At 36.1% G+C, this 27,443-nt stretch overlaps 2 protein-coding genes and 1 long non-coding RNA gene across 3 annotated transcripts; 2 read left to right on the top strand and 1 right to left on the bottom strand.

Annotated features, from left to right (window-relative positions):
- The first annotated feature begins 11,377 nt into the window (after nt 1-11,377).
- On the top strand, nt 11,378-14,773 carry LOC104087728 (uncharacterized). The gene is made up of 4 exons (XM_009592285.4): nt 11,378-12,315; nt 13,517-13,622; nt 13,780-13,866; nt 14,523-14,773. The coding sequence occupies exons 1-3, from the start codon at nt 11,513-11,515 to the stop codon at nt 13,861-13,863; spliced, it is 993 nt and encodes a 330-aa protein (XP_009590580.1). The 5' UTR covers nt 11,378-11,512; the 3' UTR covers nt 13,864-13,866; nt 14,523-14,773.
- An 832-nt stretch (nt 14,774-15,605) lies between these two features.
- On the top strand, nt 15,606-17,226 carry LOC138905398 (uncharacterized). The gene is made up of 2 exons (XR_011413544.1): nt 15,606-16,019; nt 16,620-17,226. It is a non-coding gene; the product is annotated as an uncharacterized lncRNA (long non-coding RNA).
- Nucleotides 17,227-21,344: 4,118 nt separating this feature from the next.
- LOC138905635 (uncharacterized mitochondrial protein AtMg00860-like) lies at nt 21,345-21,893 on the bottom strand. The gene has a single exon (XM_070194156.1). It carries the CDS (start codon nt 21,891-21,893, stop codon nt 21,345-21,347), a length of 549 nt encoding a protein of 182 aa, XP_070050257.1.
- Nucleotides 21,894-27,443: the final 5,550 nt, after the last annotated feature.

The raw sequence follows: 27,443 nt of genomic DNA, 5'->3' as shown, positions 1-27,443 counted from the left end.
GCATTTACAATTCAGGCAGAGGAATATAAGCCTTTTGATTTACCTGCAACAATAACAGAGGTATGTATAATTGGCCACACCCATCTCAGTTATAGCCTATATGGGGCTAACAGGTGTAATTTAAGAAAAGAATGAGATATCAAGATCCGGCTGGGGTTAGAGTAACCCAAAATGGTGAATGGATTATTTGTGTTAGTTGACATTTCCGAAGGATATTACAAAGGTGCTAATAGATATCCTTGTGAGACACCGAGATGGTGCATTCTAAAATAGTACAACTAGATATGAGTACTACAAAGATAGACACTGGAAGCCTTGAAGGGATAAATATTACCTTAGTATGACTCCCGTCCCTAGTAGGGAGAGAATGTTAGGCAATTCGAAGAACCAGTGGATGGAGCAAGGGGAGCTAAAAGCAAAAGAATGTCTTATTGAAGTTTTCAGAATAAAGTGCTAGAAATAAATGTTAGCAGGAAAAAACAAAGAAGAGAGTTAATGAAGTATTATGAGTAAGATGTGATACATGGATGACAACGGAAGATTAAAAAAAATGAAATGAATGACAGTATTATAGAGTCTATATTCAAGTGAAGGAAAAGATGAGAGGTGACAGGCCTTGATACATCAAAAGAGTATAGGCCAAAAAGTCATATCCTCATTTCGAGAAATAAGTTTGTGATTCCAACGCGACTACCATAAGGAAAAGTTAGACCTCAGAGTAATAGAAATCAGAATGGACTAATGAACAAGGTAAACTAAATATGAATTAGGGACTGAGTAATTTAATAATAGTCAGTATCGTGAGAATTTCAGATTTCGTTCCGGTGATAATAGAATGGACAACTGAAGGAGATACATAAGAAATTCAAAGAATGGTCTTTCAGGAAGACGCTTCCCTAAAGCAAGAAATGTGAGCAAAGTTAAACTTAAGGGACTGTATGTTCCAGTTATACTAAGTGTCACCCTCGCGAGTAAGGAATTTTGTTATCCTTGGTATAAAAGGATTACCGCGAGGCGAGTAAGGATCATCGATGATGTGAAAAGATGCCAAAGATGAAAAGGTAAAACATCTATACGTAGATCATCGTAGCACTAAATATTAGTGCTCCCCTAAATGGGGGAATATGGTGTGATGTGGCATTAAATCAAAATTAAGTGGTTCTAGTAACTATGGAATGGTAAAGGAAGAATGCGACAAAAAAATGAGAAAGGGATGAGATTGCACTCATTCAAATCCTACAGATATGCTATGATTCTAGAACATTATGCAAGCGCGACGTCAAGGAGAGGAAGTAAGGGTTCCTACCCGAGATGTTTTTGATAGATAAGGAACCAATGCGAGACGTAAGTTAAGACAAAGGAAATAACCCAAGAAAGATTACGCAGAATATTGATATGAGAATGGGACAATGAGTAGTTAGTAGTTGATTCAGGAAAAGCCTAGTTATGGCTAAACAAGAGGACACAGACAAATCAACAAATTGTGCAAGACGAACATAGTGAACCCCAACATGGGGAATTCAGTCTCGCAGATACGACATTGTGACCCGTTGAGAAATATTTGGACAAGAGTTGGGGTAGTTAAAGGTACCGTATGAATGTTATGGAAATACTATAAGTTCAGGAGCAACCCTACAAGCACAAGTGCGTGAAAATAAGTAACTACGGATAATTATAGGCAAGGAAGAACATCCAAAATTCCGTCAAGTATACGATGTAATAAGCTCGCAGCTTTACAAAAATTCAGAGGGTCCTCCCTAAGTACGACAATGAAAGACTAGCTGAGGAAATAAGGAATAAGGCTTTAACCTAAGCATAGTAACTTGAAGAAGAAATGGTCTTGTAATAGCAGTCTCACTACAACACTGTATGCACTCCATAAGAAAGTGGCACCTATCGGAACTAATGAGCGAAAAATGAAACCAAAAGTAATACTTAAGATCGTATGAGTTGTACGAAAATTCCGGCATGCATGGGAACTAAGATAAGCTAAGTAGGCACGCAACAAGGCAGAACGACCAGAAGAAGTAATAGCTTACGTTTAAAGAAAGCTGAGAAGGAACAAAAGGAATTATTCGATCAATGATCCAAAGTTAGCTCCACTTAAGAGTTCGGAGTATTATCCATGCAACATATATGTTGGCAATCATACAACCGTAGAAGACCCCGGTGTAAGTTAAATGAGAGAATTGAGCCCATGGCATAAACAAATGATTAAATTATTACAAGATTGTATCCTAGATATTCCATAGCGTCCATGAAGGGCTAAAGTAATAACTAGTACCGTGAGCCACAGATCGGAAGACAGCTTAAGCCTACATAAAGGCTGATCAGAAGGAAGAGGAAACTAAAGAATTACATTAACCAAGTAAATCGGGAATCTGATTATTGGCCCGGACAATTATAGAAATCATGATTGAGAACCTTGCAGGATCATCCTTAATACCATAGGCATAAGATAGATAGTACAACAAAACCACCATATTCTATAACGGACCTACGATAGAGCCAGTTAAAAGAGTACCAGCCTCGTAAAAAGTAAGCATAGAGCTACCACTAGATTGTGTATGCACCAGAGGTGCAAGTATTATAAGAGAGCTTCAAGTTGGGAATGTGAATTATACCTGTGTGAAAGGGAGGTCATGAAGGAGATAAAAGATATGATGCGAGACTTAAGGTAAGTAAGGTAAATGTGAACAACGTACGAGATACTCAAATACATAAGGTTGTGAATAGTCCATACTTCGGATAGAAGGTTAGAAGTGCGGGGATTCAATATCCAGGAATAATAGCGGCATCGTCAGTGGCATATCTTGCAGCCTATGGATTCTAGGTATCGAGAGGTCTAGTTAAGAGAGTAAAAGAAGAGTTAGAGATGATGTGATGTCTCGCTTGATGTTCCAGAATAATACAAGGAAATCTATGGTGCAAGCAAGTTGAAGGAAGGTTGCGAATAATATAAATAGATATATGTAGGTCGCAAGCTAAAGTATGGTAGAGCGACAAGGTTTTAGAAAGACAGGAGTAAGGATAAGAAAAGGCAAGTAAGAAGGTGACGAAAATGGATAAGTCCTCGGGGTTACGCCCATGAAAACAAGAGAGCTGATGGTTTGTCTAAGTTATAGAAAGTTCTGTATAGACTGAATGAACTCAAAGGAGTCTAAGACTAGTAGCATATAAAAGAGATGGAATGTTGCCCTAGTAGTAGAATGAAGGTGTAATTGTCATAGATGAAGGATGACATTTGGACCTTCGACTGAGTAATGATTTCATGAATTGTACAGGATTAAAATACCCACATAAGGTAAATCACGTTGGGATGTTATGAAATACGATTGTAGATTGTAGATTAATATTGAGGTGAATCAACAATGGATGGACAAAAGTCACAAAGTACGAGATGAGATTAGGCTATCTGTCTTAAGATGAACAGTAATGAAGAATCATTAAAATGACTTAGATTTAGACATATATGATAAGCAACGAGAGTAACCTAGAGTTTGGTAGCAGACCTCAGTAACGATAAATCGAAGTAAAAGTGATGGTATACTAATCTACCTAGATGTAGTAAAGTCATAAGGAGATATAACCAAAGTTATGAAACAAGATATAGCTATATTCGTAAGTTCAACAAAGTACCGAGCGAAGAACTTCAAGTATACCTATAGACATCCATAGGGACAACATGTCATAACTCTATATATGTTTACAAAGTGAAGCCTAGAGATTGGATAAAAACTGGAGGGAAAAGGAGAGAAGAGTTGCATAAGCACACAAAGGAAAAAGTCGTACAGGCTGCATGACAAAAAGGTAGCAACAGTTACGAGATTGGAAGGATTCCGACCATGAGTCGTGGTGTGAGAAAGAGGCCTAAAGGGGGGAATGCTCTGGCCTTTGGAATTCATTCACAGAACAGTTGCCTAGATGGCAAGAGGAGTACTAAAGTTTTAGCAAGAGCTATGAGTTATGAGAGTGATAAGTGCATCAGTCAATATTCGAGGACGAATGTTCCGAAGGGGGGAATGATGTTACACCCCATATTTTCGTACGTGAAAGTACGCCATAAATAAATTGATGAAAGCTCGGGAATGAGATTATTTTGGGATTATAAGTATTATGCTATTTCAAACAAGGGATAAGTAAATTCGTGAAGGTGAGAGGGTAAGCGAATCGAAGAAAATAAGTTTCGTCAAAGTTTTGCAATTTGGGATAAAATACTGACCGAGCTATAATACCCCGTATTTATGAACTAGTGCCATACAAGGTACCCCATGACCATGATAGTAGGATACATAAAATGTGTTAAAAGTAAGTAGTATTTTAAGTAATTTGAGATAATTCTTAATTATGTGGGTAATTGATTAATTATTGGGTAACGGAATACTACCTAAATTAACTAATGAATTATGGGATAAGATTAAACCCCCCACCCCACCCCTATGTGGCAGCAAGCCACTACCTAAACATATGACTCTTAGTCATTATGGGTTATGTGGCAAACTAATATATTAGATACAAAACACTACATGTTTCTATGTGTAAAGACATAGAAGATTAGCATTTTGACTTCATTTGGATGTGTGCAAAACACTTCATTTCTAAAATGGTAAATACAAACACTACAAAACAGACATTAAGAATTTATATAAAGAAGAATTCATAACACCTTCAACCAATTCCTACAAGGATTCCAACGTTAGCAACCTCAATCTAACGAGATTTCTTAGCACCTTAGAAACGTGAGATTTTGTGATTCTAAGGGAATACAGTACAATCTTTCTCAAAAATATCATACGAATTTTTTCTACTCCAGGTATATTAAGTCTAAGCCCTTCCTTCATTTTGGCATGATCACGTAATTATATGTGTTTGATAACGAGACATAAAGAGAAATTCATATTCTGAAATTTATGTATATTATCCTAGTCCCGTAAGTTACAATATTCTCCTTATCGGGACTTCATATTCAATTGAGTATTGTCTTGTTCTAGTCAAGAGAGAAGAGAGCTAATATATGCAGTATTACAGTATTTTCATTACCATCGAGCTATAATCGATGGGCAGGCCCCTATTGGGCAACCTATGATCAGATGGTAAGTTATATACCGAGCCTACTGTGGCCGAGCGCTTATGAACGAGCCCAGTTGGCCGAGATACAAAGCCTAGTATGGTCAAGCGCCTATGAGCGAGCCTACTACGGCAGAGCAGTTGTATATATATACCAAACCTTATAGGTCCGGACAACTATTTTACTTACTATATTGAGAGAGTTGAGTCAGTATCAGCAGGTAAGCATATCTTCAGACTATCTTTGTCTCTCAGTTACTTTCAGTTATTATATTATCAGTTCAGTTTCAGCTTTCAGTATATTGCCTTACATACTCAGTACTTTATTTGTACTGACGTTCCTTTTGCCTGGGGACGCTGTGTTTCATGCCCGCAGATCTCGATAGACAGGTCGAGAGTCCTCCAAGTAGGCGATCAGCTCAGCGAAAGATGTTGGTACACTCCATTTGCTCTGGAGTTGCTTGTTTGGACAGTATGATTTAGATGTGTACTGTTTGGTATGACGGGGCTCTGTCCCTACCTTTATAACAATTATGTATTCTTAGAGGCTTGTAGACAGATGTCATGTACGTAAAAGATTGTATGGTATTGTCGGCCTATGTTCAGTGTACGAGTTGTTATTTTGGTCTTATAGGCCTATATGTCTTATGTATAAGTTGGTATTACATGTTGTATTCTACCTATCTCACGGCAGCCTCTACAGTTCAGTTATCTATGATAGTATGATATGAAAAGATACGTTATGTTGGTACTTGGTTGAGTAAGGTATCGGGTGCCCGTCGCGACCCATTGGTTTGGGTCGTGACAAGAACCTACAACAGGAGTAGAAATATTCTAAGTTCTCCCTCTTGTGAAAGAAGCATTTGCAGGAGTAGAACCTGCATGTCTTGGATCCTCGGAGCATCCTCTCTTATTGTGTCCATAACCACCACAATTTGAGTAGCTCATTTTCATACCCCTACTTGATAACTTGCCAGATTTAGGATGTTCTGTTTTTACTCTTCTCCTTTTCTTCTTGGGCCTACCAAGCACCTTTTTAATTGGTGGAGGCTAAATGGGTGGATTGGTAGATGTTGGTCACATTATCATGCTATGCACCGATTGAATAAAGGTTGAGTATACTTTTAAGTAAATGGACTAATGGTACCAATGGGATATGTAATTAAGAGGCTCAATGTCTTTGAAGTGTATTGCAGCAATTGCATGAGCACAAGAGATACCCTTCAACATCCATGACCTGCAGCTGCATGTCTGATTTTTCATATTCATACAATGCTTATATGGGTCATACTCAATCTCACAACCAACCTCAAATTTCACCTGATGGTACACTTCATGAAATGAGCCATGTTATCTTGAAACACTATCATAGCAATAGCAATGGGAGATATATCGTATATCTATTTGTTTGCAAACTCCCTCAACTTCCCTACCCTTTCCATCATCTTCTCTCTTATTTCTTCTAACATTGTGATAATTGTCTTGTGTCTCTCAGCTAGTATCCATGCATTAAAGGTTTCAAATATGTTGTTGTCAATTATATCACATTTAATGTCACAGTTGAAGTATGTTCGTACCCAGGTTTCCTTATTATAAGTGAGCAGATTCTCACAAACCACATTACCAAGATTGTTCAGGTTATCTATTTGGATATTCAATTCAGCAACACATGATGTTCTTGCATATCTCCAGAAGCATTTTCTTCTTTCCAACCCTCTCTAATTATTTGACCAGTTTGCTAAAATGTTCCTAGCACACCATCTATATTCACTGTCATGCAACAAGTAATTGACTACCTTAAGTATGCCCTGCATATCAAGCACAAGTCAGAAAATGCATTAGTTACATTAGTCATATAACAAAAAATATCAAACACAATAGATATTACTTTCTGCATGTCAAACATAATGGTGAGATCTCTACCTTTCTGCAGCATCAAGTCATCAATAAAACACTTGATAAACCAACTCCATGTGAAAGTGTTATCACACTCTACAATGGCCCAAGCAATTGGAAACATCTAATTATTGCCATCTTTAGACACAACTACAAGCAGTTATCCCTTACACATTCCTTTTAAGAAACAACCATCTAGACCAATAATTCTTCTACAACCTTCCATCTAGCCTTTCTTCATGGCATAGAAACACACATAAAAGGACTGGAATACATGCTTTCCATCCCTATTATCTACTGACTTTACAACACAAATTGTGCCAAGATTAGTCTGTAAAATGACACCCCTATAGTCATACAATTTTTTAAACTCTTTTTGAACATCTCCAATTAATTCATTCAAAATCTTTGCCCTACCTCTATGGACAGTGGACCTACCAACATACATGTCTAGTTCTAGCTTAATCAGCTTTTTCAACTTCCAAACCCTCATATTTGGCTGGGAATAATTTTATCCATGTAATGCTTTGCTAGATATCTAGAGCTGCAAAGCTTGTTCTTGTGGGTCCGATAATACTTATGGATAGGACAATACCTCTTCACTTTAAAATTGTTGTATCTGTCATCTTTGCTAGCAAACAGATTCCATGGAAAGCCACCATTGCATCTTACACTCACCCGACCAGGTTCATCAATGATCTTTTCAATTTGAACTCCTTTCTGGATAGCATATCTGGATACAACCCACCTAAACTCAGTAACACTTTCAAAAATAAGGCCCAACTCCCATATTATTTTCTTGACAGTTGTATCAAATATCAACCTTTTTTTTTCTTCTTTGCATCAATATTTCTCTTATATTCTTCATCAAACTCATTTTCCTCATCTGAAGCAAAACTTTCAGTATCAGAAGAACCAAAATATGGTTCATCAGCCCCAACTAACCCTTCATTCATATTTACATTGCTATACATGCTCAACTCATCAAACCCATTGTCTATACCACCATCCCCTAGATTTATGTTACCCTTATCTTTAGGCCTTTCACTCATTTTCCACCTATACTTCCTCAACATTTCCATCACTCTCAGACCTAGATGAATTATCAAAATTTGAGCCATTCTCATCGTCAAACTCACCTTCATCATCTTCCTCTGTTTCCCCCTCTTGAGCAGGTTCTCCCTCTTGCTCTTCTAAGTTTATGGTGACTTTATCAGCCTCACTATTTGTCTTACCAGCCCCTGGACCAATAGCATTTATGTCAATAACCATTAAAGGGGCAACATGTGTGACATAAATGTCTAGGGTATCCCCATCCCCCAATTCATTTAAAATGTCTAATATATCCTTATCAGCTCGTATATTTACCAATTTATCAGTTTTGTCCATGGGATAAATATACATCTCAGCAACAGTTTTTAACCTCATTTTCTTAGTGTAGTCCATAAACTCAAAAAATGACAACATATCCACATCTACCTCTAAGATCAATGATTGACTATCCCCCACATAACGATCATAAGTATCTGAAACTAACACCCCATCATGATAACATTTTAATGTAATCAATTTAAAAGATATTTTTTCTGTAAAAGGGGGGAAGAGAGTTCACTCGTACATGCAGTAATGAATAAAGAAATAAAAAGCTACTCGTAAAGCTAAAGCAATTCACAATATTCAAATCAGATGTAACCAATAATAAAATACTCTTAAAAAGTAGAAGCACGGCAAATAGAAAGTAACATTGAGAATGACAAAGGATTCCCCTTGAGAAAAGTACGAAACCCTAAATCGGGTAAAGAAAAATAACAAAAAATAAAATCACATGCACTAGACGGATACAGTGTGCATACTCACCTGAAGGACTTGAAATCAACCTCTTGTGAATGGTAAAAATTACCCGATGCAAATTATATCCACATGCACTAGATGGATCTCCTTCAACGCCTTCAATAGAAGAAGAGTCGATAAATGGGGAATTAGTTTTGGGCTTATTTGCACTTAGGCTTTTAATCGGAGTGGCTAGTATCGGGTCGGGTCGGGTAATGTAATAGATTTATTAGACAGATGGGTCAAGAGTAAGTCAAGCGCATGTAATATACCGTATGAATTATTAATGGACCTGGTCAACTTTGGGTCTTAGACAACTTGGCAAAGGTTGGATGTGTAAAAGTTTATCCAAGCTTATTGGGTGTGTAATACGAATTTGCCTACAAGGTTGATGGGTAACTATGCATTTTGCCACTTTTTATGGATAAGTTCGAGCCATTATTAACAAGCAATAAATTTCACCTTATTGCGTGGACATTGGACAATATACACAGCTTATTTCTTTACTTGAGATTATTTGCAAAAGAAGAAACTACTAGGGAAGTTATTTGCATTTGCAACTAATCAAACAACTAGATTATATTAAATGCATTTAGAATCTTAAAGAGTTATTGCTTTCCTAAGATAGACAAGAAACTACATTTTGAGCTACAATCTTCCACCTCCCCCCCCCCCCTCCCCACCCCCACACCACCTTTCAATCTACGTCAATAGTCATTCCTTGGCGAAAAGAATGACTCGGCTTCCTTTATAAAGAGAAAATAATTGATTGATTTTATTTATTGTTTCATATTGACTTAATACCGAGATCATTTACACTCATTTCTCAAATTAAAAACAATTAAATTCATGATATGTTTAAAGCTACTAAGCCCAAACTACTGATTAGTATAACTAATGACATTGGGAAAATATAACTACACTATGGTAAAAAAAGATGCTAATGGTGGCTAATTGTGGGTGTGTAGGAATTGGGTGGAGATTGGGAAAACAGATCTAAAGTTTTTTGGGAGTGTTTTTGGCATCTTTTTTCATGGCTAGCCGCAGAGGAGAAGAAAAAGTTAAGAAAAAAATGGATTAACCATTTTTGAGATACTAAAGCCCTAAAGGAAAGTGGAAAATATACATTTTGCCTAAGAAAATGTATTTAATAAGTAAACATTTAAAGGAGTTTATGTCATCAATAACTATTCTCGGAATTAAAATGTCTAAAGAAAATAATTGGACAAATTTAGGAGCCGCATATATATTAAGCCACTTCTCTTTTATTCAATAGTACAATATATCAAACGGCAAAGGGCCAAATATACCCCTCTATTTTCGAAAATGGTCTAAGAATACCCCTCGTTATACTATTGGGTTATCTATACCCCTGCAGTCATACTTTGGGTTCAAATATATCCCTTATTTAAACAGAGGGACACATGTCATCGTCCTGTTGGTCAATTCTAAATATCTTTTAATTAATTAAAAAGACTCATTAATCATATCCGAAAAGTAATTTTTTTTTATAAAAACTAGAAAAAACTGAAATTATTTTTAATAAAAACTGGAAAAAAAAAAGAAAATATTTTTTTTTCCAGTTTTTATAAAAAAAACTGCTTTAGAAAAAACTGGAAAATATTTTCTAAAATAATGTTTTTGAAAAAACTGAAAATCAATTTTCTAAAGCAATTTTTTTTTGTAAAAACTGAAATTGTTTTTACTAAAAACTGGAAAAAAACGAAAATATTTTTTTTTCCAGTTTTTACAAAAAAACTGCTTTAAAAAAAGCTGAAAAATATTTTCTAAAACAATATTTTTATAAAAACTGGAAAAAAAACTAAAAAGCAAATTTCTAAAGCAGTGTTTTTGTAAAAACTGAAAAAATAATATTTTTTTTTTTCAGTTTTTAGTTAAAAATATTTCAGTTTTTAATTGCTTTAGAAAATTGCTTTTCAGTTTTTACAAAAATATTATTTTAGAAAATATTTTCCAGTTTTTTTAAAGCAGTTTTTTGTAAAAACTAGAAAAAAAAATATTTTCGTTTTTTTCAGTTTTTAGTAAAAATATTTTTTTCAGTTTTTACATAAAAGAAATTATTTTTCGGGTATGGATAATGGTTTTTTTTAATTAATTAGGAGATATTAAAAATTGACCAACAGGACGATGACACCGTGTCTCTCCGTTTAAATGAGGGGTATATTTGAACCCAAAGTATGACTGTAGGGTATAGATAACCCAATAATATAACGATGAGTATTGTTAGATCATTTTCAAAAATAGAAAAATATATTTGGCCTTTCGCAGTATATCAAAATTATTCAACTAGGTACATTGCACCAGGTACAAAAATGAATAAAACATGGCACAGAAGCAAATATACAAGAAAGGTTAAAAACAGAGAATTGCACAAATTCTTGGGTAATCTTTAGTAGGAAACATATGTTTAGGTACATAGTATGGTCGACTCGAGGTCGTTTTCTTTGTCTCTACTCCCTCATGATCTTTAGCAAGACTGTCCTTTTTCGCCACCTTACTTTCCTTTTTTTCAAACGTTGCCAACACACAGAGTGACAGTGACACTCCCCCCACCCACCCCTACACCCCAACTCCAACTCCCACAAAACCAGAATATACTTTGCTCTGTTCTGCAAAATTCCTTTCCCTTTTCTTTCATCCCTTCAAATTTTCCATCATTTATTTTGTATTGTGTACCCACTCTTGTTGCAATATAGGTATGATTTTTTTTCAAGAACTCCTCTTCACTTTGGGACTTTCGTTTCTTTTTTATATCATACTTGTCAAGTTCCATTCACATAGATTCATGCAAGGCAGATACTATAGTTGGAGTCTTCAGTCTAGTGTCACAGCTGTTACGTGTAGCTCAAAGAATGACACTAGTAAGAAAAGGTTCTGCTATGTTGAGGACCTAGCGAGAACGAGTGATCTGAAAAGCAAAAATGTTGTCGAGGAAAATCCTATGGGGGATGGTGGCATAGTTGGAACTGCAGTATTAGCAGAAAAGATGAAGAGAAATGAACAAGAAGTGTCAAAGGAAGAAGGGGACACATACGTTAAACAAAATGTCGGTGGTGATGACAACGGGGTGAAAGAGAAAGTAAGTGACAAAAGTTGTTATGTGGCCCCAAAATTTCGGGAATTTGAAATTGGGTCCCTGTATTATGTTGAAGAAATTCCGGAGGAACTTGAATTTCAAGAAATTGAGAACAACCCAAGTGAGAAAGATGGGGTGGCAAAGGAGGGAGCTGGAAATTTAGAGGGTGAAAACAGGAAAAAGCAAGAAGCTGATGTATTAATGGAGAAAAGTGAGGAGTTATTAGAAGATTGGGAAGGTATAGAGAGAACAGATTTGGAAAAGCTATTCGGTGCAGCGGTGGTATTTGTGAATTCCAAAAAGAATGATGATGTTCTTGACAATGAGTTGAAGATGCAGCTTTATGGGCTTCACAAGATTGCCACTGAGGGGCCGTGTTATGGACCGCAGCCGATGCCGTTCAAGCTTTCAGCTCGTGCAAAATGGTACTCTACTTTTTTCTTATTTATGATTCTAATCATCAGCATATATAAGCTTAAATGTGTTACGTTATAGTTTAAGCACCGGGAATCATAGCTATTTCTTCGTTCAGAAATGGAAAAGAAAAAAAGTAAATGAGCTTTGCGGGGACAAGTAGTTTGGATGTGTTAATTGAGCATTTGGTTCATCATAGATGCATTGGAGAATGACCAAAACAAACGGACAAGGCTCAGCTTCTGTTCTTGATATTATAATAAAAGTAGTTTTGTAACTTTTAAGGTAAAGTTTAGCTTCTTTAATGTGATAAATAATAGGTTCATAGTGGATAAGATAGTTTTCAAGTTGTCGAACTAAGTGTCAGATATACCCTGAAGCTCCACTCAGTTGTGGGGGTTCAATTTCTGTAGTTTGAAAAGATCCAAAATACACAATTGTATTCTTGTAAACACAGGTCCTAATCACCTCCTCTTGCTATGTCTGATCTCCTGGAAAATGATCTAGATTGCCTCCTGTTTCTTACCTTTTAAGACTTTACTGGAAATATAAGATCCAAAAGAAATTCACTTTGTCATGCCTCCCCATAGAAGTCAGAGTGAGTCGAAATATTGCAAATTTTCTTCTATTTTCTCAGTGTTCCCGTGTATTTAAGAAGCAGAAATTTCAAGCACAATCTGCATCTATACATTCTTTCTATGCCTTGTCTTGTCCCATGCCGTTGAATGCTGAATAATCAGTAGAGAGAACACTTAGCTTTTTCACTTCTGTTTTTCCTACAGAGGAGCTACAACCGAAATTCTATCACATTGGGACCTCGGGCATCATGTCTAGAACCAATTGGCACCAAAGAAAAAGAAAAGTTGGAACTATGGAACTGAAACTTCAAATCCAAATAAAAGTCAGTCTAATTCCACACAAACTGCATAATGTCTGAATATCTTCAGAGAAAAGAACAACAAAACTTAACCTTTACTTGCATATATAGATCTCAAAATCATGCATAGAAATGTTAATCTTGAGGCCTAAAATGTTGTATTCTCAAAATTTTGGTATCCAATGCTGCAGCATTAACTGAACAGCATAATACACATAGTTCATTAGGAAAAACTTGAGGTATCCTTGTCGAAATTTTCCAGATTTCAGACCCTTTGGCAACAGGCCATGTATGTTATGTTTTGAATTTAATAGTTTGTTATATATGCTGTTCAGGAGCTCTTGGCACAGGCTAGGAGATATGAGTAGGGAGAAGGCTATGGAAAAGTATGTAGCCCTTCTCTCAGATAGAGTTGCAGAATGGAAGTTAGATAAGACTGATGTAAGAATCACTGAATCAGTTTTATTTACAGCTCCCTCTTTCTGATGTTTTACAAAATTTCTCAGTGATTAGTTGGTAGAGGGTAGCACTAACTGATTTCTTAAAACTGAACAAATTTCCTCTCAAAATTCTGTTCTCGCTGATAAATTGGTGGCAGGTTAACAATGAACTGATTTCTCGAGACATTGAAACATCTCAGGATAGACTGCACTTCTGCGCACAAGTTTCTTCATTAAGATGAAAGGTACCTTTCTCCAAATTATTGCCATGAAATAAACCACATTGAAGACTTTCTTTCTGAATTGCATCAACTTGATATGCTTATAACTCCGTCAAAAGTTGTAAAGCTATGTGATTATGTCTATTTGAGTTACATACCGTCTTTCTCTTGTAGAACACAGCTGCTTTGGTTAAATTACTTAACAGACTCATGAAGATGGATTCAGATGCCAATGCACTTTTCTTTTTCCAAGATGGTTGTCTTTGCTTTAATTTTATATTATGAAGAGTTTTCTGTGTGACTCCTTAGTTAATTGAGCATGGGAATTCAGAACTCTGCTCCACACAAACCCAACTCAAAAGCGATTAAATACCAGGCTCAGTGTCTTAGCCTACAAGATTTCACAGTTCACAAACATGTCGACTATCATATGCTTTTTTGACATCTTGCCTACGTGCAGTGCTGTGATTTGCTTGTCTTCAACTTCTAGTCTTTCTTCTTAATTTCTAATTTGGACATCATTTTGTCTTGCTCTTTTTGTTCTTCAGAATTATAATATGGTAAGGTTCATAACTTGGATTGAATCATAGAAATACAAATGCTAGAAGAGCAGCATGTTAAGTCAGCATTCTTGTGGTAGTAGCTCTCCATTAACGAGTTTTTCTATTTTCTCTATGCAGCTTTCCAGACTGGGAACTATGAATGGGACCAAACCATTTTAGTGTGGTCACTTCAGTTATTTGCATTAGTTATATATAGACGTCTTGCGGAAAACTGAGTAGTAGTGCTACAATGGTGCCTTGATCATGGATACATGTAATGTAAAGGCAGGTTGAAATAGTGCACTGAAAGCACCAAGGAAGTTGTTGATTTTTCTTAGCCACCGAGTGTAAATGTATACTTTCCTCAGTAATCTATCCCTTTTGCTGTATTCAGTTTGCTCATACTCGTATGTCTTGCTTAGCAGCAGTCCTATCGTGCTGATGTTATTTTATTTATTGGGAACTGGAAAATACATGTAACTCTCTCACAAAGTGACAAATCCAATAATGAGTTTTCAGGCTCGGCAGACCCTGGTTTGGGTTCTTGTCCGCCAAAGCTCTCTCAAGCTGGTTTAAGTTGTCTTCGTTATGATTGCACGCAAGTGTCTATGTTATGGTTGCAAGTGTGAGAAAACATTAGTGTCTTTAATTGTTATGGTTGCATGTGTGAGATATTATTAGTGTCACACATGTGAGAAAATATTATTGTCTTTTCTACATTGTGGTTTGCACGTTTGAGAATTTCTTTCTAACTATCCTTGGTCCACATTTTAAATGAATTTGCTAATAGCCAGGAAATAGTGCCATTGAACAGACTTGTTTCCTCTTTTATTTATTAAACATATAAAATGAGAGTAACCGTGTTAGTATATTGGATCTGGAAACTGAAGAAGTTCCTCGAACAGGTTAATGAGCTAGTACATTGCCTTCTTAAAGGGAAAGGGAAAATGCAAAACCAGATGGCTTCCTTAAACGTCAAATGTGTTAACACTGGACCTCTTCACATACAGGAGTCCACACGAGTAGGTCCAACCAGCTGACATGGCCCAATACATCTTTGTAATAGTCTGTAATCTATATAATTATATAAAACAGGGCCTAAGACAGGTGGCGTGGCACTATATACGATTAGAGAAGCCATTTCTCTTTTTCCACATTTTTTGCTATTTATTCTAATTTTTCTATTTATCTTATTTTCGGATGAAAAATTTAAAGCGACTGTTCATTCTCTTTAACCTCTTTAGCCACATTTTCATTTGTTTTCCACCGTTTCGTATTCATTTTCTCCTACTAAACCGAAAGCTCTCCGATCTCCACATACCATGGCAAAGCTAAGGACGTTCCCTTTCTCATGGAACTTACCCATTCTTCATCCCTTTTTCTGCATTTGATTTTTCCTCTTTTTTCATCAATATAAATTGTGCCCGGCGTTTGGTGGGACCAAAATGATATTCATTTAAAATATTCATTGTGATATATAAAAAATTCACATTCTCCAAATATGCTGATGTTTTCATTCAACAGATATTTGCCGAATTCTGACATAAAATGGAGGCATAATTGTGTTTTGTTACTATAGAATGCATAGAAAGGGACAAAATGTGATGCTTTTTCTCTTGCTGGGCGCATCATATTGTATGTTACAATCTTCCATTCCTGGACGTCAACTAAAGCAACATATAGTATACAATATGCTTTTTCTCTTACTAGACTAGAAGTATTTTATTACATTATGTCATAATTATGGTACTCATGATAAGTAATTCCTCTTTAATTTCCTGATATAAATACTTATAGTATCATGGAATAAGTGGTATTTTTTCATCTTTGTTGTTGTTGATTTAAATATGTATAGTATCATGGAATAAGTGGTGTTTTTCAAAATATTCAAATGTACCCAATTTATCACTCATTGTTAATGCTATCCCATTATTTCTTCTCTTATTGCTGTGCCATTTCTTCTTCGTAACTTCCCCTCAATATTCTCTAATTTATATTTTTGTTTTTTCGTAAGGGATAATTTTAATTACCTCCATAAATGTTTTGAAACCTTTCTAGACTCATATAAGCGGCATAATCCAATACACCAAGATCCAAATCCTAACACGTGATTTGGCTCACTCAAACGTTAGAGATTTTCACTTCCATTTCTCGATTTACTTACCAGAAGATATGAAGGTTTTAGATTTCTTAGAATGATTTTATGCGTGTAATTCTTGGCATTTGTTCATTTAGGTTGTGTGAATTTCAACTACACGGATTATGTTCTGATGGAAAATAAGGTCGCTCCATTGCCTTCTGAACACAGTGGTGTTTCGGTTGATGCTGCTCTGGTTGGTGGTTGCGCCTGTGCCATGTGTGGCTGGAGATGAAAGTAAGCATAAACAAAATCTAAAAATGAAAGGAAGTAGAAGAGAAAGAAGGCTCTGAAGACGAATTGGTATCAACATCTTTGGTATATAGTTTCACAAAGCACAATGGATGTGATCGTGTGGAGAAAATTTAGGAATTTAGGCTTGCATATTCGAGGGGGGAGGATAAAGTAGCAAAGATGGTAAATTTTCCGAGAAAAAGAAAATAAAAGAATCGGAAAGCGTAGAAAAAGAGTTGGGATATGCGTGATATGGTTTCATTATTTTCCTTTTTATTTCTTTTCCTTTTTTATTTCAATCTTATATCTTATATTTTTCACTTATTTAAGATTGAATATGAGAAAAATAAGAATTGTTCATTATCCATGTAAGTGGTGGAAAAAAATAAATTATCCATATAAGTACGATCTATGATTTACGTTTCGTAAATCTTGAATGAATTAATTACAATCATATATCCCCTTAACAAATTAGTAGTATAATGTGATGTTCTTTTTCTATGAACTCTAATTTAATGTTTAGTTTCTAATTATCTATTTGCTGCCCTTTCTTTTTATCGTTTCAAATTTAAGCTACATAAATTTAAATTGCTAGGGAGTCTAGATGAAGGTGAAGATGTAACGACCGGATGGTTGATTCTAAACTAAGCTAAGGGATTAACACTATTCTGTTTATATTTAAATATAATTTTTATGCACCATGATATCCAGTAATTTTACATTATTATCTTTCATCAGTTATTTATCTTTTGTTTTTCAAATTCAGATATACTTATTTAAATGGGTTATTCCATTTTAACTAAATGTTTCGCAAATCCTTCATCCAAAGAACTTGATATAAGATGTTTGATTAATGTTTTATTTTATTGAATATATGATACTAATTAGTTAGCTATATTTTATTGTATAAACAATGTATCTATATGTATTTATATAAGTCGTGGTCTCAAGAGAGGTTAGATGGCACTACAGTCTCATATTTGACAATATAGAGAGGGTGGTAGATAGGTTAAAGTGGCAAGAAGAGTTAACAAGAAAGAGAAAATAATTTTAAAAATTTTACAAAAAGTTAGGAGGAGAAATAAAAGTTTTGCCTGGTTAATTAAATAGAATCACGGGAGGAAAAATGGATAGGAAGTAACAGAAAAGGAAAAAATAATAATTAAGGGTGGTGGACTTTTAAAAATGGTAAGAATAGCTAACACGAGAAAAGAAAATGATTTGTGGGATTTTACAGAAAAATAAGGAGAGGAATTATGTATCTGGTTGATCAAATGAAATCTGATGGAAGGAAAGAGAAAGAAAATGAAAAGGAAAAACGAAATTGTACCATGAAAGAGGAAGAGGAGCACCATTTTGCAGGAAACAAAGAGAAATGAAGAAACAAAAATAAAATAAGCAAACAAAGAGAAAGAAAAAGAAAAAGAAAAAGAAAAGAGAAGTAAAACTGAACATGCCCACCAAAAAACAAAATACTACTTGGCTTAAGAATACCTTACAGGAAGAAGGGAAAGCGAAAAACATCCTTGGTTTACATCCTCTAAATTTTCAAATCACTATATTTTCTCCTTTCTATTATTCTTTTGTATTCTATTTTGATTTATTCAAGTTCACATATAAAGTGAGTTTTTTTAAAAAAAAATTTATTATACATAGAGGAAGAGAAAATGGGGGGAGATGTTTACAAGGTGAATGATCTGACCCCAATAAAATAAAGTTCAGCCAATATAAGTATTAACCTGAAATATATTTGCACATACTCTTTTTCTCATAAAATTTTATATAAAAAGTTAAAAGAATCGTAGTAAAATCATGAAGCGATGTTTGATATTAATAAATACTGATTTTCTTTATATAAATAATATTAACAATTAATTATATTTTTAAGACCGCGCGAAGCGTGGTAAGTACACTAGTTAGTTTTATATATATAGTTACCATATGTTTACACTTAGCTATTTTTGGTCTAACCTTGCAATTCTTTACCCACTGTATATAAAGCCTCATAAGGATTAAATGTGTAATTAACAGATATTTTCGATTCATTCATTTTTCTCAGATAATAAAATTCTCTCTTTTCATCCCTATTTCGAGTTAGGGTTCTCTTCTTCATATTTTGCTTCCGCAATTCGATCTTGTTGATCTAACATGGTATCAGAACAAATAATCGAATAGTACTTGTTCTGAGCTCTCGATCGATCTTACCCTCACGGGTTTTCGAGGTGTTTCAGTTCGTCAATTTCTCACCTAGGGTTTCTGAGTTTTGCGAAATTTTGGAAAAATTTATGAAAGTTCTCCGATAGAGTTTTGTTGTGTAACGTGATAGCTACTTAAAAGATGAAATTTAAGGAAATTAAATTGATAGAAAAATTAAAGACAGATTTTCATTCCAAAAGATGCATTTTACACTGATTTTAAGGACTCTATATAACTATTATCACCAGTTGTGACTAATGTACTGGACCAATAAAAATAGAACAGACTAGGTACTATTCTAACGTTACAAATGCTAAACATAATACACGTGTTGTTATAAGGAAAACAACAACTTAAGAGAATTTAAAAGACTACTAACCTAAGAGGACTCAAATAAAAATTACAAAACTATATTCAGATCTTCAAAATAGACCCAATACAAAATGGACCCATTTCCTTCACGTCTTCTTTAGCCCAGCGGACTAGATCCGCTATATCCCATTCGAGAACCTTGTTAATCAAGGTTGAAAATCTGGAAATTGCGAGGTTAAGAAGGAGTAATCTTCCCAAGTTGCATCTTTTGGAGCTAAATTAGCCCATTGTACCAACACCTGGGTCACCGCCCGATTTCCTCTTTTAACTATTCGGCGATCAACAATTGCTAAAGGTTCAGCAACCAATTGACCATCTGGAGTGCTTAGAGGAGGATTTTTTGTTGGAAAAACTTTGGGTCCTAACTTCTTCTTGAGTTAGGACACGTGAAACACAGGGTGGATACGTGAATTGTCTGGAAGTTGAAGCTCATAAGCCACCGGGCTGATCTTTTTTATTACAGGGTAGGGGCCAAAGAACTTTGAAGCTAACTTCAAATTCTTCCGCACAGCTACGGATGATTGCCTGTAAGGTTGTAATTTGATAAAGACTAGATCCCCAATCTCAAATTCTCTTTCGCTTCTTTTGTTGTCCGCATATTGTTTCATACGCATTTGTACTTTAATGAGATTTTCCTTCAATTGTTTGCTCATTATTTGCCTTTCTTTCAGCAATTGATCCATTATTTCTACCTTGGATTGAGCAATTAACTCAAATGTGGGCTGCGGAGGTTCATATCCTTAGAGGGCTTGAAATGGTGTCATCCCAATAGCGGATTGAAAGTTGGTGTTATACCAAAACTCGGTTAAAGAAAGCCACTTGATCCATTCTTTTGATTTTTGGCCTGTCATGCACCTTAGGTAAGATTCCAAACAGCGGTTTAGCCTCTCAGTCTGTCCGTCCGTTTGGGGATGATAGGCTGAACTCAGCTTAAGTTGCACCTGCATATTCTTGAACAACTCCTGCCAAAATAAGCTCACAAATATGGGGTCTCTGTCCGAGACCACTGAGCAGGGAATTCCATGTAGTTTGCACACATAATCTAGAAACACTTGAGCTATTTGGGAGGCATTGTATGGGTGGCTTAAAGCTATAAAATGAGCATACTTAGTGAAACGGTTGACTACCACCAGTATGACTTCTTTCCCTTGCGACTTTGGTAAACCTTCGATGAAGTCCATTGAAATATGTTCCCAAGCCCTCTTAGTAATTGGCAAAGGATGCAACAATCCCGGATATGCCACACTTTCATCCTTGTTTCTTTGACATATTTCGCACTCTCTAATCACAGACTTAATATCATTAATCATCTTGGGCCAATAAAAAATTGACTTAAGTCTTTGATAGGCTGCATGAATACCTGAGTGTCCTCCCCATACCGATGAATGCATATCATTGACTAATTTGAACCTTAAGTTTTGTTGATTGCCTATCCACACTTTGCCTTGTAACCTCAATAGACCCATTTGCTAGGAAACATCTGGGACATTATTTGGGTCAATACTGATTTTAATGATTAACTCCTGGGCTTCATCATCCCCCATATAGCTATCTAACACTTTTTGAGCCCATTTTGGTTGTGTTATACTTAGACCCAAACAATCAGCAATTTGACCATCCACTTTGGTCTCCTCACCTCTTCGAGATAACGCATCTGCTACAACATTTTTTTTCCCTTGTCTGTAATGTATTTCGTAGCTTAACCCCATCAGTTTTGTCACTCCTTTGTGTTGTAAGGATGTGGTGATGTGTTGATCTCTTAGGAATTTTAGGTTAAAGTGATCAGTCCTAATTACAAAGTGGTTGGGTTGAAGGTAATGTCTCCATTTCTCTATTGCTAGCAAAAGTGCTATCAGTTCCTGCTCATATGTTGACAAACCAAGGTGCTTTGGGCTTAAAGCTTGACTCATAAATGCGATGGGCATGTTATGTTGTGAGAGGACTACTCCGACACCTAGCCCACTAGCATCCACTTTAACCATGAATGGAACATTGAAGTCTGGCAGTGCCAAAACTAGAGCTTAGGTCATAGCTAACTTTAAAGCCTCAAAAGCTTTATCTGCTCCTTCGTTCCAAACAAAACCTCCTTTCTTTAATAGTAACGTCAATGGCTTACTGATAATTGCATAATTTTTAATGAACCTTCGGTAGTATCCCGTTAATCCAAGAAATTCACGAAAACTCTTAATGCACACAGGTTTGGGCCAGCTTATCATCGCCTCAATCTTAGCCATATCTGTGCTCAGACCTTCTCCATTAATGACATGATCCAAATACTCAACCTTGGGTTGAGCGAAACTGCATTTTGACCGTTTGGAAAACAATTGATTTGCTTCCAATACTTTAAACACAATAAGTAGATGTTCCAAGTGTTGTGCCAATGATAAGCTATATACGAGGATGTCATCAAAATATACAAGCACAAATTTCCTTAAGTAAGGGCCGAAAATGCTTTGCATTAGTGCTTGAAAAGTTGTTGGTGCGTTAGTGAGCCCAAAAGGCATCACAGTGAATTCCCACAACCCATGACGTGTTTTAAAAGCCGTCTTGTGTTCATAACCTTCCTTCATCCGTATTTGATGGTATCTCAGCCTTAAATCCAATTTTGAGAAACATTAAGCCGCATTGAGTTCATCAAGGAGGTCTTCCACCACCGGAATTGGGTATTTTATTCTTGATGGTCATATCATTCAACCTTCGGTAGTCCACACATAGCCTCCATGAAAGATTTTTTTTTCTTGACTAAAATCACTGGTGAAGCAAAAGATGAAGTGCTGGGGGTTACTGTTTTTGCTTCCAGCATCTCCTTGATGATCCTCTCTATGGCATTTTTCTGCTCATGTGAATACCTATAAGGTCTTTGGTTGACTGGCCTTGAGTCAGGAATTAACTCTATTGCATGGTCACAAGGACGGGTTGGAGGTAATGAAGTTGGTTCCTTAAAAATGAATGCAAATTGGTTCAAAATCTCCTGCACTTGGGCTGGAATATTTTCAGAATCATCCCCTCCTATTTCCGTATGGAAAGTCTGGGCTACCCAATTGCATCCTCCATTTCGCAGAAGCCCAGATATCAGTCGTGCATAGTTTTGGCCCAACCCAGAAGAGTCTTGATAGCCAATAAGAGTCACCATCTTGCTTCCCCTCATAAAAGTAACATTGTGGGGGCCTGGTGTGCAAAACTACTGGAGCTACCATGTCTATCCAGTCCATTCCTAGCAAAAAATCACAACTTCCCACTTTTATTAGCCTAAATTCAAATTCGAATCCTTCCCCTTGCATTTGCCAACGTACTTTTCTACAAATTGCCTTGCTTAACATTACATCACCATTAGCAACTCTAACTCTCATGGGTCTGTGCAACGGTTGTATGTTTAGGTTCAAACTTTCAGCCATATGGGGGTCTATTAAACAATGAGTAGCCCCACAATCTACTAGGACGACAATTGATTTACACTTAAGTAACCCAGAAATTTTAATGGTCGTTGGGCTTCGAAATGGGTCTTCCAACATACTAATGACAGCTTCTTCTTCATCTAATTGGTCTTCAATTAGACTTACCCCTGCCTCAAGTTCATTTTCATTTCCCCTTGTCTCTTGTTCATTTTTAGCCCCTGAACTTTCCCCAACTTCCACAATTATTTCTCCTTTATTCCATTCTAAAGTATTGTGTGCTTTGGTTCTACACTTGTGTCATGAAAAATACTTTTCATGACAATTGTAACATAACCTATGTTCCCTCAAATTTTCCAACGTTGGGGCCTTGGTTAATTTCAAGTGGTTGTGGGTTACAACTGGTGGTAAGCTTTTGGGGACTTGGGTTACAGATGCTTTTGGGCTTTGAGGGTAAGTGATTCTAGGTATGGTGTTTGAATTTCTGGGTGGTTGAACCTTCTTGTATATGGCTGCAAGGGTTTTCTCATGAAGTTTGGCTATTTCAACTGCATCCATCACTGTTTGAGGATTTGAGGCCCTTACCATTGGTTCTAAATCAGATTTCAACCCACCAACAAAGCAATACACAAAATAAGCTTCACTGAGTGAAGGGTTAACTAATAACAAGTAGAATCTTAATTCTTCAAACTTATTAAAGTAACTCTCCACATCAGACCCACTGTTGCAACCTATTGAACTCAATAACAATGTCCATGGGCCTAATGTTCCCATACCTACGGCACACATCCAAGCAAAAGTTTTTCCAAGTTATAACCCCTCCGTGTTCCATCATATACACATCAAACCAAGTATCCATCTTTTCCTTTATATGGATAGCAACATAATTCATCTTATCAGCAGGTGGAATTTGGTATAATTCAAAAAAAAATTCACACCTCCTAATCCATCCTCGGGATTATTACTATCAAACTCAGGGAAAGTTAGCTTAACCTTTAGCCCTCAAAAAGTGTTGTTTGTGTTGGTGTTAAGGAGTTTGTTGGAATATTGGTTTGTGAGTTGAGTTACACAAAAAAGTATTCATAATAGCCTGGTAAGCTAAAGGGGGGAGGAAATAGTGGGTACATACTGTCCTTGGGTGGTAACAGGGTTAACATAAGTATTGGGGTATATTATTGTGAAATTTTTTGACACAGCTGGGTTTGAAAAAAAAGGGTAATGAAGCAAAATTGGTGCTTATAGCTGGGTAGGTAAGAGAAATGGGGGCTGGGGGATACATAGATGAAGATAAAAACTGAATTCTGGGCAAGGTTATATTAGGATTGAGGGGAGCTGCAGTGAAGGACATACCCTTTCCAGCAAAAGAAGAAGCTGGTGTCACTGGTGACTGAGTTGGTCTAAAACTTTCTCCTACTGAAGATTCTCCTCTTGATGTTGGTGAATCACCCAAGGCTAAGGCAACAACAGACCTACCAGAAGTGGTCAAATCTATCCATCTTTCGGACTCTATTTGGCTTATTACCACATCTAAACGTCGATTGTTTTCCTCCTGCCTTTGTGATACTTCAGCATTCAAACGAGCTTGGCTTTTCTCCAAGACCTCCATTCTTTTCTGTGATTCACTCATAAAAGCTTGTAATTGAAGCTCTATTTTTTCCAACCATCATCAGGTGCTTTATCTTTATCTGCCATTTTTGAAAAGAATTCCGACGGAAAGCCTGGCTCTGATACCAAATGTATCGTGATAACTGCTGAAAAGATGACATTTAAGGAAATTAAATTGATAGAAAAATTAAAGACAGATTTTCATTCAAAAAGATATTTTTTACACTGATTTTAAGGACTCTATATAGCTACTATCACCAGCTGTGACTAATGTACTGGACCAATGAAAATAGGACATGCTAGGTACTATTATAACGTTACAAATGCTAAAGACAATAAACATGTTGTTATAAGGAAAACAACAACTTAAGGGAATTTAAAAGACTACTAACCTAAGAGGACTCAAATAAAAATTACAAAACTATATTCAGATCTTCAAAATAGGCCCAATACCAAATTGACCCATTTTCTTCACGTCTTCTTTAGCCTAGCGGACTAGATCCGCTACATGTTGTGGGTTTGTAACATCGCAATTCGAAGGCTTTCATCTGATTCAACTTTGTTCAACTGTTTTCAGCTAAAGAAGACCTACTTCTCCAGGTTTTTGAGAAGGACGGTAATACATACTCTCTATAGCTCTAAGTTCAACATAATTTTTGTGTGATATTACTGTTGCATGTTTATATTTCCTTCGATATGGGTAGTACAATAGAATTTGCGAATGAAACTAGGCAGACCACTTCTGATGATGGATTTACCTCCTTTTTTCATCGAACCTACTCATCTTTTCTACATTCACCCATAAGATAGCCTAGGGAGTCATATGATTTCTGATATATTGGACAAAAATGATTTTGTTATATGGAGAAAGAATGTGCTAGTTGCTCTTTCTGCTTAGACCAAACTAGGACTCATAATTGGTCGAGTTCCTCAGCCTAATCTAAACTCTCCTTATTACTCCTTTTGGTAATGTTATAACGATATGGTTATAGCATGGATTACTAATTCTTTGTCCAAAGATATAGCTACTAGTGTCATGGGTTTTAGCACTGTTAAGGATATTTGGTTTGATGTAAATGAAAGATTTGGTCAGTCTAATGGTTCCAAATACATACAACTTCAAAAGAAATTAGCTGCCACTTCTCAAGGATCTTCAGACATTGCAGCTTATTTCACAAAATTGAGGAGTTTGTGGGATGAGATTATCACTGCCTACATAGGTCCTGTCTGCACCTATGGTGCTTTACCCAAACATATTGAAGAATAGAAAATATTTCAATTCCTTAGTGGTCTAAATGACTCTTATTTAACCTGCAAGTGTAACATTTTGATGATGCCATCTCTCCCTTCTATCAGTAAGGCTTACTCTATATTACAACATAATGAGAAGCAAAAGAAAACCTCTAGTGTTGTTCCTAGTTTTTTAAATAAATCAGCTTCCTTCTCTGTATCTACTGTCCTCCTCATTCTGGTAATTTCGACAACAATAAAGGGATTAATCAAAGGGTCTAATTTGACTCCAAAAAGGGATCCACATCCAACCTCTTCTGTAAATATTGTAAGAAAACTGGGCACACTGTTGAGAAGTGTTACAGGCTGCATGCCCCCCACCCCACCCCCCCAGAATTTTAAGTTCACAAAAGGCAAAAGGGTTGCATCTTGTGTTCAGCCTGAGGGATATGGTGGAGATTTTGGTGGTTCTGCTAAATCTTCTGATCCCCCTGCTCCTGCTCATGGCTTCAGCAAAGATCAATACCAACACCTCATGACACTTTTTCAACAGGCGCAACTGTCTCCTCCTTTCATCCCTGAAGGTCCAGTGGTGAAAATCTTTCCTTTACAAACTTTGCAGGTGTGTTTAGTTGTTCTATTTTTACTGCTGATGGTTATAGTATATGTGCACATTCACAAACAGATAGAAGCCCTTGGATACTAGACTCAGGTGCCACAAACCACATGACTCCTCACAAACACCTACTCCACAATCTTTAACCCTTAACCACTCTTTACTTGGTTACTTTACCAAATGGTTATAAGGTTAAAGTTGTCTCTACTGGTTCTTTAAATCTAAGACCAGATATTACTCTACTTAATGTTCTGTTAGTTCCATCTTTTCATTTCAACCTAATTTCTATTCACAAGTTAATCACTTAGTTGTTATGCACTCATTACCAATTCTCATTGTTATTTACAGGGCCTTTCTCTGAAGAGGCAACTGGAAATTGGTAGGTCTGCAAATGGTCTGTACTATCTCAATCCCACTACATCTACTTCCTTGTCTACTGTTCCACCTACTGTTTCACCTCACGTAAATAATTCTCAGTGTAATGTTTTCAATTCAGGGTCTACTTGTGATGTTCTACCTCATGTAAATAATTCTCATAGTTATGCTTGTAACTCATCCACTGCTATTAATAAAACTGATATTTTCTGGTATCAAAGAATGGGCCACATGCCTTTTAATAGAATGAGGTCTATTCCTTTCCTATCTAGTAAACTTTCTACTAAACAATAATTTTTATGTGATGTTTGTCCTATGGCAAGACAACACAAAATTCCCTTTCCTGAGAGTGTAATCCATTCCACTACACCTTTTCAATTAGTCCATGTTGATGTATGGGGACCATACAATGTTAGAACCTATAATGGCTTTAGATATTTTATCACACTAGTTGATGATTACACTAGGGTAACTTGGACTCATCTCCTTTCTTGTAAAAGCAATACCTTCTCCATTCTTAAAGCTTTTACTCTTATGGTTTAAGTCCATTTCAAATCTAATATTCAGTGCTTCAGATCTGACAATGCCTATGAATTGGGCAGTATTTTGAAGCACAACAATTTTTTGCTAACCATGGCATATTACATCAAACTACCATTCCTCATTCCCCTCAACAGAATAGGGTTATTGAAAGAAAACATAAACATTTTCTAGAAGTATCTAGGGCTATTATGTTTTAGTCTACTCCCTTTGAAGTATTGGAGAGAGAGTGTCTTAACAGCCACCTACCTTATAAATATGATGCCTTCCACTATTTTACAAAATGTCTCCCTCTTTGAGAAACTACATGGAAAGCCTCCTTCCTATGATCATCTGAAATCTTTTGGGTGCTTGTGCTATGC

The sequence above is a fragment of the Nicotiana tomentosiformis genome, chromosome 2 (genome assembly GCF_000390325.3).
Source record: "Nicotiana tomentosiformis chromosome 2, ASM39032v3, whole genome shotgun sequence".
In the NCBI taxonomy this organism is placed as follows: Eukaryota; Viridiplantae; Streptophyta; class Magnoliopsida; order Solanales; family Solanaceae; genus Nicotiana; species Nicotiana tomentosiformis.
Note: the sequence above shows the minus strand (reverse complement) of the source record. Positions and strands in the feature narration are given on the sequence as shown.

Coding starts and splice junctions, on each gene's coding strand:
- LOC104087728 (XM_009592285.4), top strand. CDS start 11,513: ATGATTTTTTTTCAAGAACTCCTCTTCACTTTGGGACTTTCGTTTCTT. Junction 12,316..13,516: donor CTTTCAGCTCGTGCAAAATG/GTACTCTACTTT, acceptor TATGCTGTTCAG/GAGCTCTTGGCACAGGCTAG. Junction 13,623..13,779: donor GGAAGTTAGATAAGACTGAT/GTAAGAATCACT, acceptor AATTGGTGGCAG/GTTAACAATGAACTGATTTC.
- LOC138905635 (XM_070194156.1), bottom strand. CDS start 21,893: ATGAAGGAAGGTTATGAACACAAGACGGCTTTTAAAACACGTCATGGG.